Source organism: Trichosurus vulpecula, chromosome 8, assembly GCF_011100635.1.
Source record: "Trichosurus vulpecula isolate mTriVul1 chromosome 8, mTriVul1.pri, whole genome shotgun sequence".
In the NCBI taxonomy this organism is placed as follows: Eukaryota; Metazoa; Chordata; class Mammalia; order Diprotodontia; family Phalangeridae; genus Trichosurus; species Trichosurus vulpecula.
In genome coordinates this window covers 234,943,348-234,961,988 of record NC_050580.1, presented here as the reverse complement: position 1 = coordinate 234,961,988, position 18,641 = coordinate 234,943,348, and the positions used below count along the sequence as shown (strand labels likewise).

At 40.9% G+C, this 18,641-nt stretch overlaps 1 protein-coding gene across 1 annotated transcript in view; it reads right to left on the bottom strand.

The window, feature by feature from the left end:
* Positions 1-9,775: 9,775 nt before the first annotated feature.
* Positions 9,776-18,641, bottom strand: part of ADCK1 (aarF domain containing kinase 1) — a 179,651-nt gene continuing 170,785 nt past the window's right edge. The window contains exons 10-11 of the mRNA XM_036735669.1: positions 14,629-14,822; positions 9,776-10,691 (exon numbers count right to left, since the gene is read on the bottom strand). Coding sequence (XP_036591564.1) covers positions 10,520-10,691; positions 14,629-14,822 — 366 coding nt within the window. The 3' untranslated portion in view covers positions 9,776-10,519. The remainder of the gene's footprint in view (positions 10,692-14,628; positions 14,823-18,641) is intronic.

The following is an 18,641-nucleotide window of genomic DNA, read 5'->3' as shown; positions in this document are numbered from 1 at the left end:
GGATGAACTGGGTTGCTCCCTTGAGTGCAGGATTCAGTATCTTGAATGCCAAGATGATTCACTGCTTGGCTTGTCACGAAGGTAGCCCTTCAGTACCACGCTGGCTCAGTAGGCTTGGTTGCTATGGTAATGGTAGACTCTGCCATGGATTTCTGTTTCGGGATTTCTGGTTGCTCTTCCAACTTTCTGAAGCTCCAAAGGTCACAGCCTAGACCACTGATGTCAAACTGAAATAGAAATAGATCCTTATAAGCTACATATTTATACAGAAAGCCAAAAATTAACATTATCTGTGTCATATTGTATATCTATTTATTTTTGTTAAGCATAGTCCACCAATCCCATTTTAATATGATTCTGACGCACTCAAAAATTGTGGGGAACACTTTGGCCTACAGGTTGGGCTTTGATACTTCTGGGTTAGATGGCTCCATAATGACCAAGTGAGAGAGAGGGCCATGAGGACCTTTCCCAACCCAGAGACTCAAAACACTTTATCTTTTTCACTCAAAAGCCACCAGGGAAAGGGAACAGTTGACTTTCTCTGCTGAAGCCTTTTGTATGCACCCTCAGTTCCAACTCAGCAGCCAATCAAAAGGTCTTTCATCACCATACTGTAAGCAGATAGATAATTATCAAAGCATACTTGCATATGCTCTGGAGTTCATTAAGCCTCCACTCAGATTGTCAGTTCATAGTGTACACCATGCATGTTCCAAGGCCAGTTCCCATAGGTAATGACCTGTCTGCTAGACAAACAGGACTCTGCATTGCCCAGTTAAAATGAGATAATATTTTAAAAGTCCTTTGCAAACTTTAAAACACTATATAAAAGCTAGCTATCATCACTGTCCCCTGAACACATCCTACAACCTCCCACCCCATTGCCTTTGCTCATATTTTCTATGCTTGGTATGTCCATCTCCCTTTTATCCTATAGAATTCTTACCCGCTTTAAAAATTTCAACTCACATGCCACCTCCTCCGTGAAGTTTTCCCTGATTGAGTGGGTCAATGATGATTTCTCATAGACCTCACCCAATAGCACTTTTCTTTGTACTTCTGTAATGTATTAAAAAATTTTTTTTGCTACATTTGAGTTCCAAGTTGATTTCCTTCTTTCCTCCCAACCTCACACTAGAGAACGTCGACATAACTATACAATACACAGTTCCCTATATCAGTTATTTCTCTGGGGGTAGATAACATCTTCCTTCCTAGGTCCTTTGTAGTTGATTTAAATATTCATATAACTCAAAATAGTTTAGTCATTCATATTTACTCATCAAACAATATTGCTGTTATTACATACAACATTGTCTTGGTTCTGCTAATTTCACTCTGCATTATTTCAGGTAAGTCTTTCCACGTTTTCCTAAAATCATCCTGCTCATCGTTTCTTAAAGCACAATAGTATCCCATCACAATCAAATACCACAATTTATTCAGCCTTTCCCCAATCGATGGGCATCCCCTCAATTTCCAGTTCCTTGCCACCACAAAGAGAGTTTCTATAAATATTTCAGAACATATAGGTTCTTTTTCTTCTTCCCTGACCACTTTGGGAAATAGACCTGATGGTGGTGTTGCTGGGTCAAAGGGTATACACAATTTTGTATCTTTTGGGACATAATTCCAGACTGCTCTCCAGAATGGTTGGATCAGTTCACAGTTCCACCAATAGTGTATTAGTGTCCCAATTTTTCCACATTCCCTCTAAACATTTGTTTTTTTCCCCTCTGAGTATCTGTATCTAAAAGTTGTTTTAATTTGTATTTATTTAATCGATAATGATTCAGAGAATTTTTTAAAATGACTATATATAGCTTTAATTTCTTCCTCCAAAAATGGCCTGTTCTTATTCTTTGACCATTTATCAGTTGGGGAATGACTCATATGCATATAAATTTGACAAAGTTCTCTATATATTTGAGATATGAGACCTTTAACCAAGAAACTGTCTTTAAAATTTTGTTTCTCCAATTTTCTGCTTTTCTTCTAATCTTGGCTATATTGGTTTTATTTGTATAAAACCTTTTTAATGTAATCGAATATTATATCTCACAATGTTTTCTATCTCTTGTTTATAAATTCTTTTCTCATCCATAAATCTGATAGGTAATATGTTCCAAGTTTTTCTAATTTACTTGTGATATCTCCCTTTATGTCTAGATCGTGTATCCGTTTTGACCTTATCTTGGTAAATGGTGTAAGATATTGGTCTATACCTAGTTTCTGCCAGACTACTTTCCAGTTTTCCCAACAATTATTACTGAATAGTGAGTTCTTGTCCTCAAAGCTTAAATCTTTACCAAACACAAAGTTACTATAATCATTTACTACTATGTATTGTATATCCTTTCCCACTGATCCATCATTCTATTCCTTAGCCAGTACCAAATAGTTTTGATAATTACTGCCTTATGCAGTTTAAAATCTGTCACTGGTAGATCTCCTTCCTTTACATTTTTTTTCATTAATTCCTTTGATATTCTTGACCATTTGTTCTTCCAAATGAATTTTATTATTTTTTTTGTTCAAAATAATTTTTTTGTAATTTAATTGGGATGGCACTGAATAAATAGATCAGTTAAGGTAGAATTGGCATGTTTTAAATATTGACTTAGCCCACCCAGGAACAATTACTATTTCTCCAATTATTTAAATCTGACTTTATTTGGATAAAAAAGGTTTTATAATTATGTTCATGTAATTCCTGGGTTTGTCTTGGCAGGTATACTCCCAGGGATTTCATATTATCTATGATTATTTTAAATGAAATGTCTCTCACTATCTCTTTTTACAGAGCTTTGCAGGGCTGGTGACATATAGAAATACTGATGATTCATGTGGGTTTATTTTATGTTCTGCTACTTTGCTAAAATTATTGTTTCAACTAGCTTTTTAGTTAAAGTTCTAGGATTTTCCAAGTATACCATCAGATTGTCTGCAAAAAGAAATAGTTTTATTACCACATTGCCCATTCTGATTAATTTCTTTTTTTTTCTCTTATTGCTATTATTTCTAATACAATATTGAATAATATTCATGATAATGGGTATCCTTGTTTGACTCCTGATCTTATTGGGCAGGCTTCTAGCTTACTCCCCTTACAAAAAATGTTTGCCAATGGTTTTAGGTAGATAAGTCTTATCATTCTAAGGAAAAGTTCCTTTATACCTATGCTTTCAAGTGTATTTAATAGGAATGAATGTTGTATTTTGTCAAAAAAATTTTCCGCATCTGTTGATATGATCATGTGATTTTTGTTGCCTTTGTTATTGATATAACCAATTATTTTAATAGTTTCCCTTATATTGAACCAAACCTGCATTCGTGGTATAAAACCCACTTGGTCACAATGTATAATTTTTGTGATATATTGTTGTAGTCTCCCAGCTAGTATTTTACTTAAGATTTTTGCATCAATATTCATTAGTGAAATTGTTCTATAATTTTCTGTTTTTGCTCTTTCTGGTTTAGGTATCAGTAACATATTTGTTTCAAAAAAGGAGTTTGGTAGGACTCCTTCTTTGCAAATTATTTCAAATAATTTAATGTTGAAATTAGTTGCTCTTTAAATGTTTGTAGAATTCACTTGTAAATCCATCTGGTCCTGATGCTTTTTCCCTAGGAGATCATTTACGACTCATTCAATTTCTTTTTCCAAAATAGGTTTCTTTAGATATTGTATTTCCTCTTCTGTTAATCTGGGAAGTTTATGTTTTTGTAAGTATTCTTCCATTTCACTTATATTGTTAAACTTATTGGCATATAATTGAGCAAAATAATTCATAATAATTGCTTTAACTCCATCTTCATTAGTGGTCTATTCACCCTTTTCATTTTTAATACTAGTGGTTTGGTTTTCTTCTCTTTTTAAAAAATTGTATTAACCAATGGCTCATGTATTTTTAAAATAATTTAATAAAACCAACTCCTAGTTTTATGTATTAATTCAATGGTTTTCTTATATTCAATTTTATTAATCTGGCCTTTAATTTTCAGGATTTCCAATTTAGTGTTTAGGGATTTTTAATTTGTTCTTTTTCTAGTTTTTTTTAAATTTCGTACCCAATTCTTTCAAAGTTGTTTATCTTTATAGTATTGTTGTTATTGTGTAAATTGTTCTTCTGGTTCTGTGTATTTCACTGTGCATCAATTCATGCAAATCTTCCAATATTTCTCTGAAGTTATCCCCTTCAACATTTCCTACAGCACAATAGTATTCCATTGCATTTATATACTATAACTTGTTCAGCAATTCCTCAATTGATTGGCACACCCTCAGTTTCTAATCCCTTGCCACCTGATACACACACACACACACACACACACACACACACACACACACATTTAAACATAGGTCCTTTTCCTCTTTCTTTGATCTCTTTTGGGGGTATGGTACTAGTAGTGGTATTGCTGGGTCAAAGAGCATGCACAGTTTAATATCTTTTTGAGCATTGTTCCAAATCGCTTTCCAGAATGGCTGGACCAAGTCATAATTCTACTAACAATGCACTAATGTACCTATTTTCCCACGGTCCCTCCAGTATTTGTCATTTTCCTTTTTTTGGTCAACTTTGCTAATATAATGAGTGTGAAGTGAGGTTCTAATTTGCATTTCTCTAATTATTAGTGATTTAGATCCCATAGTCCATTTATTGGTTATATCACACAACTTCATATTTAATTGACCCAAATATGGTGCATTAGGAGAAAACAGCATCAAAGTCCCAAAAGATTGTTCAAATTGTTTATGGAAAAGTGCCAAGAGTGGATACGCAGAAAAAGCATTAGATTAAAAGTCAGAAAGTCTAAGTTCAAGTTTCACCTTTGCTGTTTATTAATTGTGTGACTCTGAGGCAAATGACTTGACCTGGCCTCAGTTTCCTAATCTGGAAAATGAAGAAGCTGTACTAGATTATTTCTAAGGACCTTTCTAGCTCTTAAATTCTATATTGATAGCTAAGGGTAAGCATCATAGTGCAGTGGACAGATAGCTGGACTCAAAGCCAAGGAGATTTGGGTTTTCAGAGAACAAATTCCTCCTCTTATGCTTACTAACTAACCTTACTTTACATCTTCTGAGGTCTCAGTTTCCTCATCCACAAAATGGAGGGTCAGGGTATATAGCCTCTTCACTCAAAATCTATGATGCTAAGAACCAACCTTTTTAAGATCAAGAAGGAGCTCTGTTTCCAAGGCCAATATCCCAACTGTCTATTGTGCAGGGAACATCCTATTCTTGGACTGTCAACCCACACTTTCTACTGAAGCTAAATTCGCTAAAATGTCTCTGTGTGTTAAGGGAGTGGAAAGGCCTCAGAAAGGCAGCCTCTGCTGCTTTCCTGATAGATATTATCATTGCTTCAGGCAAAAAGTGACTGCATTTTATAAGAAAGCACTAAGCTCAATCATCTGTCAAACCTTATGGCTTCTTCTACAGGACAGAGAGGGAAATCCGGGAGGGGCTCAAGCTGCGGAAGTGAGTCTGATGCCATTTCAGAATCACAGCAGGTAGCTCTGGGACAAATTCTCTTCTCAGGTCCTCTGGGCTCCGCAAACCATTCCACCCTGAGGCTAAGCCTGGGGGACAACAGGCAGAAACCTCTTTTTCTAATAAAATTCATTCCACTCTACTCCCAGCGGGATAGGACAAAAACACCAGAGAAGCTTTGTAAGCACTTTACATCTAATGCACCGATCATGTTATTATCGAAGACTACTGTTCTCATAGTATGGTATCCTAGCCCCCTTCTAGACTGTTAGGAGCCATCAAGACAGCCCTCCTTCCCACCGAACAGTGTTTGGCCACTAGAGGCTTGATAAGCTTTGCCTGACACTGCCCCCCCCCCTTAATTTTAGTCTTTCCTCTGCGATTATCTCCAGTTTACCTACATCTTGTTGATTGCACATTGCCTCCCTTCCCTTTTCTCACTCTCCACCCTCCACCCCAATTATTGTGAGGTCCTTGAAGGCAGGGATGGTTTTTTTGGGTTTTTTTTTGCATTTCTTTGCAACCCTAGTGCTTAGCACAGTGCCTGGCACATAGTAGGGACTTAATAAATACATGCTTGATTTTATTTGACTGCAGATGCTTTGTAAAAATCCGTTGCATTGAATCGGTGAGTCCCATTTCCCCCCAAATCCCAGGGATTAAATTGGATTTAGTTAACTCTTTTCAGGTCAACTCCACTGCCTCCCACCCACCTACTACCTGAATCTTTATTCCCTAGGTAGTTTCCTTTAAAGCAGGGCTTTTAATTTCCAATTCAGCCATACAGATTGGCCAAAGGAACAAACACAAAAGAAATATTGTAGCTTTTTGGCATGCCAAACCCACTGGCAACCTTTGAAGTCTTCCAATTCCAGGATAACAAAGAGTCAGTCAATTCCTAAGCAGAAAGAAGAAACAGGCAACTTTTTTTTGTTGTTGGACAGGATTCTGGATTTCATTAGCACAGGGAGCGCCAGATGAGGAATTCCTATTAATGCAGACACAGAACCTTCTTTTGAAACTCATCATAGTCTTAGAAAACTGCCTGGGGGCAGTGAGAAGTTAAGTGACTTACCCAGAGTCACACAGCCAATATGTTCTGAGGCAGGACCCGAACTCAGGTCTTCCTAACTCTGATGCTAGCTCTCTAACTTTTACACCACATTGCCTCTAAGGAAGGTAAAGACTACCTGGACCAATAAAATTCAAAACTCGGAGAAACCCCGGAGGCCATCAAAATTTAGAATGTCACAAGCATTCTTATGATTAAAGACAGTCTTTTCAAGAGTTTTTCCAAGAAGCTTAGAGGGATATTTCTGGGTCACTGAAATGATTGTCCATCATAAATAAAGTTGCAGTGCGCCAGAGGGGAGAGAATCTCAGCTCCAATATTGATGCCCCATGTGACCTTGAATAAAGTCACCTGCCCAGTGAGAGCCTTAGCGTCCTCATCTGTATCACAAAAGGCCTGGGATCTCACCCATCTATCCAGTTCCTTCAAACCTCAACTCAAATGCCACTAGACTAAATGGACTAGATGATAAAGTTCCTTTCATCTCTGAATCTTATATTATTAGCTTTACAGTAAACTAAGAGCTGGCATCCAAATCCTGGACCTTTTTTTTTTCCTGTTCCTGAGGATTCGGTGAAACAGAATTAAAAGGGTTCAGGGAAATTGACTTACCTTGCTGCATAATCTGATTTCACCAGAAGGAAAGAGCAAACATTTACTGAGCACTTACTATGTGCTAAGCACTTCACAGCTATTATCTCATCTGTTTTTCACAACAACCTTGGGATGTAGGTGCTATTAGTATCCCCATTTTACAGTTGAGGAAACTGGGGTACACAGAGATTAAGTGACTTACCCAAGGTCATATAGCTAGTACATGTCTGAGGTAGGATTTTAACTTGGGTCTTCCTTTTTTGGAAAAAAATCAAATCTATTTATTTTAACATTCTTTTTTTTAAATTTTGAGTTCTGAATTCCCTCCCTCCCTTTACCCCACCCATGGTGAAGGCAAGAAATGTGATATCAACTTTACATGTGAAATCATGGAGAATATATTTCCATATTAGCAACATTGCAAAAAAAAGCAAGAAAAATAAAGTGAAAAAACATGTGGCCCAATCAGCATCCAGACTCCATCAGTTCTCTTTCTGGAAGTGAACAGTATTTTTCATCCTAAGTCCTTTGGAATTGTCTTGGATCACTGTATTGCTGAGATTTGCTAAGTCATTCACAGTTGATCATTTTATAATATTGCTGTTACAACTGCTGTGTACAACATTCTGATTCTGCTCTCTTCATTTTGCATCAGTTCATATAAGTCTTCCCAGGTTTTTCTGAAATCCACTTGCTCATCAATAGTATTCCATCACAACCACATACCACAACTTGTTCAGCCATTCCCCAACTGACGGGTATCCCCTCAATTTCTAATTATTTGCCACCACAAAAAGAGCTGTTTTTAATATTTTTAATATTTTTGTACATATAGGTCCTTTTCTTTTTTCTTTCTTTCTTTTTATTTTGGCAGAGCAATTGGGGTTAAGTGACTTGCCCAAAGTCACGCAACTAGTACATGTGTCAAGTGTCTGAGGCCAGATTTGAACTCAGATTTTCCTGACTCCAGGTCTGCTTTTCTTTTCTCTTCAATCTCTTTGGGATACAGACCTAGTAGTGGTACTGCTGAGTCAGAGGCTTTGCATATGCCTTTTGGGCATAGTTCCAAATTTTTTTCCAGAATGGTTAGATCAGTTCACAACTCTACCAACAAAGCACTGGTGTCCCTTTTTTTCCACATGAGTCTTCCTGACTCCAGGACTGTGGTAGCAATTAGATTTGAAGATCTTTCCCACCCATTAATAGGCCATGCAACCTGCTTACATCACAGGAAGCCTAAGACATGTGGTGGGAGGAGCTTCCTGACAGGAAAAGGAAGTTATGTCACAGAAAAGTGCTGAGAGAGAAAGATGTTATGGCTACCGGTGGCTGCTAATGGCTGCCCTCATGATTGTTAGAACTGAACAGGCTGACTTAGCTGTACTGTGAGTTGGTTTTGGGGAAGACCCCAGCAGGGGGTTGGAGAGGTTTTGGGATGGTGAGTTTCCAGACTGTGATAAGGTGTTTTAAGTTCCTTGCTGTTATAATAAAGTGGGCTGACTGGCTGTGGGAGCTGAGCAATCGGTTATGGGATATGGTTCTCTGGTGTCTGCATAAATGGTTTACTTCTTCTACCTTCTATGTCGAAAACTTTGTGATACAGAACTACATAGGCATTTTGACAATTATCATCTACATTGTTATTATTGGCTTACTGTATCAAGGGCCAGCACTCTATTCACTATGTCACCCTCTAGAGAGTAGATCCTATTAGGATTACTTTTTATTCAACAGCCTTTCATTGTTAGCCTCTACTTTGTATCAAGGCCACAGGTCTGATTTCTGGGATTCCTCATTTTCTCTTTTGAGTTAAGTTCTTTTGTATCTTTTTTCCTATCCCTGCTTTACCCCTGACTCCAATGTCACGTTGTAGAAAGAATATCAGATTAAGAGTCAGAAGACGCTGGTTCAAATTCTGACACTGATCCATCTTTAACACAAATTCTATCAACTAAGACCAGGCTTGGCCAAAGCCACTTATAGGCAGTAGGATCTCATAAACAGTGCTGGATTTGAAGTCAAGAAAACCTGGGTTCAAATTCCATGTCAGACACTTACTCTATGGCCCTGGGCAAATAATCAACCAACTGACAAGCATTTATTAAATGCCTACCATGTGACAGGCACTGTTCTAGGTACAAGTCACTTAACTTACCTGAAGCTGTTTCCTCATAAGTAAAATGAGGCATTTGGATTCGATGACCTCTAACACTGCTTCCACTTCTAAAGCTATGATGCTATAGTTCATCTCAGCCATACTAGGAAAGGCCCTGGTGTGGGCAGCTAAAACAATTCTTGCTATGTCCATTAGTGGGGATCTAGATGGCACAATGGATAGACCACCGGGCTTAGAATCAGGAAGACTCCTCTTCATGAGTTCAAATCTGGCCTCAGATACTTACTAGCTGTGTGACCTTGGGCAAGTCACTGAACCCTGTTCGCCTCAGTTCCCTCAACGTAAAAATGAGTTGGAGAAGAAAATGGCAAACCACTCTAGTATCTTTGCCAAGAAAACCTCAAAATGGGGTCACAGAGTTGGACATGGCTTAACAACAACATGGTATCTAATTACAGAAGGCACCAAAAGCAGACACATCAAGAAGCTGGTTTGTATAACACTGGAGTTTTTATTGAAGTATTTACTATGGTAGGAAACAAGAGAGATCACCTGGACAGGGCTTACAGTACAAATGGAGTATCTTCTAACTCACAGATTCCCTTGTCCTAATTTCTTATACCTTCTGGTATGGAATGTTGGGAGGAGAGAAATGCCTGCTTTCTTTCCATCACCATTCTGGGACAAAGGGGCGTCCCAGGTAAAAGAGCAGTTTCTCCTGGCTCATCCATCCTGATGCCCTTCTGGAGTCAAACTGTGCCTCAGCGATGGGAGCAGCATCCATCCAGCAGTGAGGATTCCAAGGGATGAGTTATATAGTTGGCCATATAAGAAGGCTACCCCTGACCTACCATCTACCCCTGATGTTCCATTTTGGGGGAAAGGGGGAGCTGCGGTACTCAATTCAACAGCACTCTGTTTTGAGAAGTGGGAAGTAAACAGCCAGTGTTTTTTCCCTACCCAAGTTTTCCCTTCCTTGCTCCAAGGGTCAAGATGAAGGGAGTGGGAGAGGCATTCCGCCATTTTAGGAGATGGCTGGTGGACTCCGTGACCACTATTACACAGTGACGAGACTAACTGAAGGCTGGGCAAATGTATCACGGAGTGCCGCAGAGAAGATAATGACACTGGGGGTCCCTCCACCGCATCATTGGAGAGCAGAGACAGAGCAGAGGGCCCCTCCTGCCTACTCAACCCAGCGTCATTGCAGGGCAAGGTGGAGGATGCAGTCCAGCCCTCAGTGTGGAGTAGGAGACAGCCAGCTGAGCAGGGCAAAGATCCAATGTCCCAGCCAAGACCCCCGCACACGCAGGAAGAGTTCATGCAGGTTGATCTGCCACAGGCTGAAGGACTCCTCGAGAGATATCTGGGTCCTCCTGAGTAATGAACAAGTCTTCTTCTTCTTGTGCCTGACGGGAGAGAAAAAGTGGAGGGGGAAGACAAATTAAAGATGGCTGCAGCGGTCACCATCAACCTGCCCACCATGATCCCAGCTTCCAACTTATCAGTGTCAATATGGTGATGATCCTTTCAAACCGGGCTGCTGGAAAAACTCTGTTTTTTTCCAATAAGGCAGAGGTGCTCTTCCACCCTTAATAAAGACAATAAATTCCCATTTACACAAAGATTCCCCAAAACTCAGCCATCATTAGGATCAATACAAATTGATCCCTAGCCCTTCCACCTGTCATATCTGCAGCAGAGTATGATAACTTGGGTTTGTTTAGAATGTCCTTGAGGTACTTCAAGGTAATTGAGGCTTTCAGATCCATTGTCCTCTGGATTCCTAGAAAGGTAGGATAGATTCTGGTTCATTTTAAGGAAGAACCTCCTAACAATGCCAGCTGTCCAGAGATGAACTGGGCTGCCTCAGGAGGTGGTGAGTTTCCTGTCATTGGAGGTCTTCAAGCTGAGGCCTGTCAGGGGCAGGTGGAGGGGATTCATGCTTTGGGAAGGGGAATTCACATGAGTTTTATTCAAAGGGCATTTTGCTGAATCTTATTAGTTCTTTCAAATCTGGCCTTCTACTTCTGGTCATTCTTAATTTAACTGGCTGAACTCACCATTCCTCAATCACTCTGGATAAATAGGAGTCTTCCCAGCTACTGACTGATCCTTTGGACCTATCAGGGTTTTAATGTTTAAAAAATTAAAGGTCCTAGATCCTCCTTCCTCTTGCCACCCAGCAGTATGAGAGCATTCTCCCTTTCAAAGAATCTTCAGAACTGGAAGAGACCTTCCCCAGAGATCCCCTAGTCTAAATCTCATTTAGACTAAGCTAGCTTAAAAACAAACTAGTCCAACCTAGTTAAAAAAATTAAAGGTCATAGACCTCCCTTCCTTTTGCTGCCCAGCAGTATAAGAACTTTCTGTTTTTCAAAGAATTATTTCAAAGAATCGTCAGAACTGGAAGGGACCTTCCCCAGAGATCCCCTAGTCTAATCTCATTTGGACCAACCTAGTTTAAAAACTAACTAGTCTAATTAGTCAAACCTAGTTTTATAAAAATTAAAGGTCCTAGATCCCCTTTCCTTTTGCCATTCAACAGTATGAGAACATTCTGTTTTTCAAATCTTCAGAACTAGAAGGGACCTTCCTCAGAGACCCCATAATCTAACTTCTATCTAAAGCATAAATCTCTGCTATGGGCCCCACAGCAAATGATCATTAGCTTCCACTTGAAGACTTCCAGTGACAGAAAGCTCACTACCTTATGAGGCAGCCCAATGCATTTTTGGACAACTATAATTGTTAGGAGTTTCCTCCTTATAATGAGCCAAAAATCTATCCTGCCTTTCTAGGAATCCAGAAGACAATGGATCTGAAACCACAAGAAATTCTGGTAAGTTCAAATTTAAGAGACCATAAATTTAGAACTGGGAGGGACCTTACAAGCCAACCGGTCCACCACTCTCATTTTTCAGATGAGAAAACTGAGGCACAGAGAAATTAAATGACTTGACCAAGGTCACACCACCAGTATCTGAGGAAAGATTGGAATTCAGGTCTTCCTGACTCTAAACCTAGAGCTCCATTCCCCTGTGCCACCTCTCTATTCACAGCAGGTTTTTCTAATCCCCCTCTACCATTAGAATGTGGGCTCCTTTATGCTCCCCACCTGTTGACACAGAGGCGATAGACTCAAAATGCAGAATGAGGCATGCATTTTTAGATATGACCAATACAAGAATTTGCTCTGCTTAACTATGAATTTGTTATGGGAGCTTCTTTTTTTGTTTGTTTTTGTACAATTGGGAAGGAAGTGAAAGGAAGTGAAAGTGCTTCTTTTTTTGTTTGTTTTTGAACAACTGGGAAGGAAGTGAAAGGAAGACAAAATAAATGTTTACCAATTATAAAAAATAAAAAATGTGAATTCTTTGTGAGTAGGCTGTATCTTTGCTTTTTCTTTGGTACTCTCAGTGCTTAGCACAGCGCACGGAATATTCTAGGTATTTAGAAAATGTTTATTGACCAACTGACCAACCGATAAGCCAGATCATAATGTCAGGCTCAGATAATACTCATATTGGGAGTTTAACCGTGAGGCACCAAAGGTATCAAAGAATGACAAATAAAGCCTCTTATTTCCCATCTCTGGCCCCCACCCCCATACACATATCTAAGCTATTTATAAGTTTTCCAATGGTCTTCATGACTTTCCTATTATCGTCAAGGTTACCATCATCCTCCCAGTCACCCAGGCTCAAAACCTAAATGTCAGCCTCAACTTCACACTCTCTCTATCCTTCTACATCCAAGCAATTTATAAGTCCTATTGATTCTACCCCTGTAACATCTCTCGTATATGCTCCCTTCTTTTCTCTAACACGGGGCGGGGGGGGGGGGGGGGGGGAGGGAGGTGGGAACCTGGGGCCTGCAGGCCCGTATGGCCCACATGGCCTGGAGGCACAGGCTCCCCACCCCTGCTTAACATTTCCACCATCTTGGTCCAAGCCCTCATTACTTCATGCCTGGTCTACTGAAACAGCCTTCTGGTTAGTCTTTCAGCCTCAAATTTTTCCCCACTCCATTCTAGCCTCCATTCAGCTGCCAAACTGATCCCCAGGTCTGACTCTTACTAACCTTGGTCCCTGTTCCCCCAATTCAACAAACCCCACTACATCCAGGATCAAATATAAACTTCTCTTCTTTTAAAATCAAACATAAACTTGCCCCTTCCTACCTTTCCAGTCTTATATTTTACACCCTTCCATGTGCTATGGAATTCACTGATGATGGCATCTTTGCTACATAAGACATTCCATCTCTTAAATCTGGGAATTTTCATTATCTGTCCCCCATGCCTAGAATTCTCTCTTTCCTCAACTCCAATTCCTAGTTTCCCCAGCTTCCTTTAGGTCCTTCCTAGCTAAAATTCCACCTTCTGCAAGAAGCCTTTCCCCAAAATATATTTAACATGATTGTACATGTATAGTCTATATCAGATTACTGTCTTGGGGAGGGAGGAGGGGAGGGAGAAAGGGAGAAAAAAAATTTGGAACTCAAAATCTTATAAAAGTGAATGTTAAATACCATCTTTACATGTAACTGGGAAAAAATGCTATTAAGTGGGAAAAAAGAAAAAAAAAGCCTTTTTCAATCCCCTTCATACTCACGCTTTCCCCCAAAGATTATCTTCAATTTATTCCTGTATAGATCTTATTTGCATATAGTCGTTTTCATGTAATCTTCCCCATTAGCCTGTAAGATCCTCAAGGGCAAGGGCAGTTTCCTTAGCATAAATACTTGTCCCAGGGCAGCTAGGTGGTACAGTGAATACAGCACAGGACCTGGAGTCAGAAAGACCTGAGTTCAAATACAGCCTCAGACATTTACTAGCTGTATGACCCTGGGCAAGTCACTTGACCCAGACTGCCTCTCAAAAAAACCCCAAACAAATAAATAAATAAATGCTTGTCCACTTGACTCGAAAAGGATTAGTGTGGTTTTGTTTGGCCCTGGAGGAGGAATGAGTGAAGATTCACCTTTGTAAGATTCATCAATGTAAGAAAAAACTTTGTAACAATGGGAGCTATCCCAGAGTGGAATGGGATGCCTAGGCTTCACTCTTGTTAGAAAACTCTGAATAATCGCTTGCTGAATATACACGGACATGGACAAAAATGACAAAATTCTCTGATCCCCCTCTTCCCTGCCCTTCTTTCTGAGTTTTGAAAGTTGAGAACAAAGGTGGGCTAAAAAAAGAAAACCCTCTCTGCCCAATGCAGGGTTAAAGTCCTTGAGAGGAGTCTCTTTAGTGAAGCGGCCCAGAGTCTGGAGATGACGTGAGCAGCTTATTCTCTCGAGTAAGAACGACGAAGGGTCCCTGGGAACCCAGAGACTCACGCGGCAAGGGCTCGGGTACAACATCGAGACATGTTGAGGAAGGAGCTGGCACTGGCCCGCGTAGACAGGGCCGTCTCGATGCCCCGGAGCAGATCGTTCGTCTTGAGGATGAGCAGCATCTGCCGGGGCACCTTGTTGAGGAGCTGGCTAATCTGTGGGAGGTAGGTAGCGGCATTGTTTCGCATCTCCACATCCTGAGGAAGGAAAGCAGAAAATCTGGAGTCAGAGGACAGGGGTTCAAATGGCATCTCTGCCACTCACCAGCCCTGTGACCTGGAGCTAATCACTAATCTCTCTGAGTCTCAGGTTCCTCATTGCACCATGGGTGTGGTAATATTTATAGACATTACCTACTTGGCCTAGTGGATACTGCCCTGGATCTGGAGACAGGAAGACCTGAGTTCAAATCCAGCCTCAGACACTTACTAGCTGTATTATCCTGGGGGGAATGGAGGGAAAAACCATTTGTAAGATGCCTACTGTGTGCCAAGCACTGTGCTAAGCTCTTTACAAATATTATCTCTTTTGATGCTTATAGCAATCCTGGAAGGTAGGTTATCACCCCCATTTTACAGGTGAGGCAAAAGTGACTTGCCCAGGGTCTCACAGCTAGCAAGTGTCAGAGGCTGGATTTGAACTCAGGTCTTCCTGTCTCCAGTGTCAGTGCTCTTTCCATTTCAAAATCTAGCTGCCTCACAAGTCACTTAATCTTTATCTGCCTCAGTTTCTTCATCTGTCGAATGTGAATAATAAACGCAACCCCTCCCAGGGTTGTTGTGAGGGGAAAATGAGACCATATTGCCGTAGCACGTCACAAACCGTGTAATGCTCCAGGCGCGCTGTTGGTATTACCAATGTTGGTAAAGCGCTTCCAAGCCTTGTGTTACACAGATATAAGCTTTAATAATAAAAACCACGGAAGATGGCGGCTGGAGAGCAGAGACGTGCGTGAGCTCCCCGCCACGTCCCTCCAAAAATCCATAAAGAATGGCTCTGACCCAATTCTAGAACGGCAGAGGGAAGCGGGGCCCCGGCCCAGGACAGCCTGGAGGGTCGCTGGGAGCGGAGCTCAGCGTGGGAGGCGGCAGGACCAACCAGACCGGGAGCCGGGCAGGACAGGCACTAGTGCCCTGAATAATAAAAATCGTGACTGGGTGAACAAGAGACCCCACTGTAGGAGCAATTAGATTGGAAGATCTTTCCCATCCATTAATAGGCCATGTGACCTGCTGACATCACAGGAAGCCTAAGAACTATGTGGCAAGAGGACCTTCCTGACAGGAAAAGGAAGTTATGTCACAGAAAAATGCCGAGAGAGAGAAAGCTGTTATGGCTGCTAACGGCCATCCTCGTGACTGTTAGAACGGAACAGGCTGACTCAGCTGTACCATGAGTTGATTTCGGGAAGACCCCAGCAGGGCGTCAGAGAGGTTTTGGGATGGTGAGCTTCCAGGTTGTAATGTTGTGTTTTGGGTTCCTTGCTGTTATGATGAAGTGGGCTAACTGGCTGTGGGAGCTGAACATTTGGTTATGGGATATGGTCTTCTGGTGTCTGAATAAATGTTATACTTCTTTTACCTTCTTTCTGGAGAGTCTCTCATACCTTGAGATACAGAACTACATAGGCTTATTCACTGTTATTGATGTTGTGTTTATTGCCTTACTGGTACACCCACCTATGTCAGTGTGGTTTAGTAGAGAGTATTGTCTCGGGAGTCAAAGGACCTGGGTTCAAATCCTTCCTCTGTCATTTACAACCTGTGTGACCTTGGTGAACCTCTCAAGTTTCCCTACCTGTAAAATGTGGGAACTGGACCAGATGGTCTCTAAGGTCCCCTCCAATTCTAAATCTAGGGGTCTATTTTCTAAAAGTCCAGCAAAGGGAACAATTAGGGAGATGAACATGCAATTATTGGCCCAAGTTCCTAGATCCTAGCATAAGCTTCCCTAGGGGTGACAGAGGCTTAGTACTACTAGAACCTGAGCCCCTGATGACTGAACCCTTGTGCCAGGGGCTTGGACCAGATGTTTGACATCCTCACACACCAAGAGAAAGAGAGGGAAGGGTAACTATATTAAATTGAGCTGGATAAAATGAAAGCGCTTCAGTTTTCACATTGCCCCACAGTCTGACTTTCATCAATCAAGAACCATTTCTTAAGTGCCTACTATGTGTCAGTCACATAGTAGGGGATACCCTCCTAGCATAGAGTGAATGTAAACACTAAATAGTATTTTCTCTTTTGGCCAGGAACCCTAAGGTTCTTCCCCTCCCAGTATGATTTTTTTTTCCTGAGTTTTGATTAAAGGAGCTATCCCTTGATTAACTTCTTAAAGAGGCCTATTCACCAAATGGGTGTTACCTCACTCAAAATGAGAACCTGAAAAGGCCTTAGCCTGAAAGGGCCAGGGTCTCCAAATGCATCCTGGGCCATCTCCAGTCATCCTGGTGAATATCAGGCCACTGGACCCAGATGGCTCTGGAAGACAAAGTGAGGCTGGTGACCTTGCACAGCCCTCCCTCACTCAAAGTCAACTTCAAGTCATGTCATCGTCTCCCTGAAGGACGAACACAAAATGAAACCACACCTACTGACAAGTAGCTTATGTTCCAATGGAGGGACAAAACAAATACCAACAGAAATATACACAGAATCAATATAAAGAGAAGAAATACAAAGGAGTTACCTGCAAGGTGGTTGTTCGTCCTTCGTGCTTGAAGAGGATCAATGTATAAATATGAACTGTGAACTACAAGGATTTGGGGAGGGAGGTGGGCACTAGCTTTAGGGGGGGATCAGTAAAGGTTTCAGGTACAAGGTGATACTACATCTGTGTCCTGAAGGAAGAGAGGGACTCTGTAAGGTAGAGTTACAGAGGGAGTGCATTCCAGGCACTGGCATAGAGGAAGACTTTGTGAGGGACAAAGAGAAGGCCATTTGGGCTGGCTCAAAGACGACAGGAAGGAAAGTCACATCCAATGAGGGTGGAAAGATAGCCTGGGCCCAGGCTGTGAAGGACATTAAAAGCTAAACAAAAGACTTTATATTTGATCTTAGAGGTAATAGGGAGTCACTGAGTTGATTGATTAAGTTAATTAGGACCTAGTTAGATGAGCACTTAAGGAAAATCATTTTGGCAGCAGTGTGGGGGATGAGCTGGAATGGGGAGAGAAGAGAAGCAAGGAGACTGATCAGAAGGCTGTCGTAATCATCGAAGTGAGAGGAGGTGAAAGACTGAACTAAGGTGGTAGCTATATGAGCAGAGAGAAGGGGTCCGATATCAGAGATGACAATGAAGGCAGAAACGGCAAGATGTGGCAACTGAATGGAAAAGTGGCAGAAGGTGAAGGGATAGTGAAGGGTCCAGCATAATACTGAGGTTATGAAGCTGTCAGACTGGAAGAATAATGGGGGCCGGGACCATACTAAGAGGGGTAACCAAGATCTTTCCTCTGCCTTCTTGTAAACAGTCATAACTATGTGACCTTGGGGAAATCATGGAGCTTTTCTTTGCCTCTGTTTCCTCATTTGTGGAGGGACAATAATATCTGATAGATATACTGGGTACTTAAAAATAATCATAATAATAGCTAGCATTCATATGGCCCTAGGAGATTTGCCAAGCATTTTACAAATATCTCATTGGATCCAAACAGCAACCCTAGGAGCTATCATGATCCCCATTTTACAGATGAGTAAACTGAGGCAGATAAAAGCTAAATGACTCGTCCAAGGTGTCACACAACTAGTAAGTGTCCAGGTCAGGATTTGAACTCAGGTCTTCCTGACTCCAGGTTCAATACTTTACCTACTTATCTGTATAAGGATTTTTTTTTTTAAATTGCTCAATTAAAATGAGGAAACGGGGCCAATACGGTTCCAACCATTTTGAGAGGATCATAACATGTAAAGGACACACAGAAAAGGCAGAGCATTAATCTACTCAGCAGTCATTTTGGTTCACTCATTCAATCAACCAATATCTAATGAGTGCCTACAATAAGCAATATA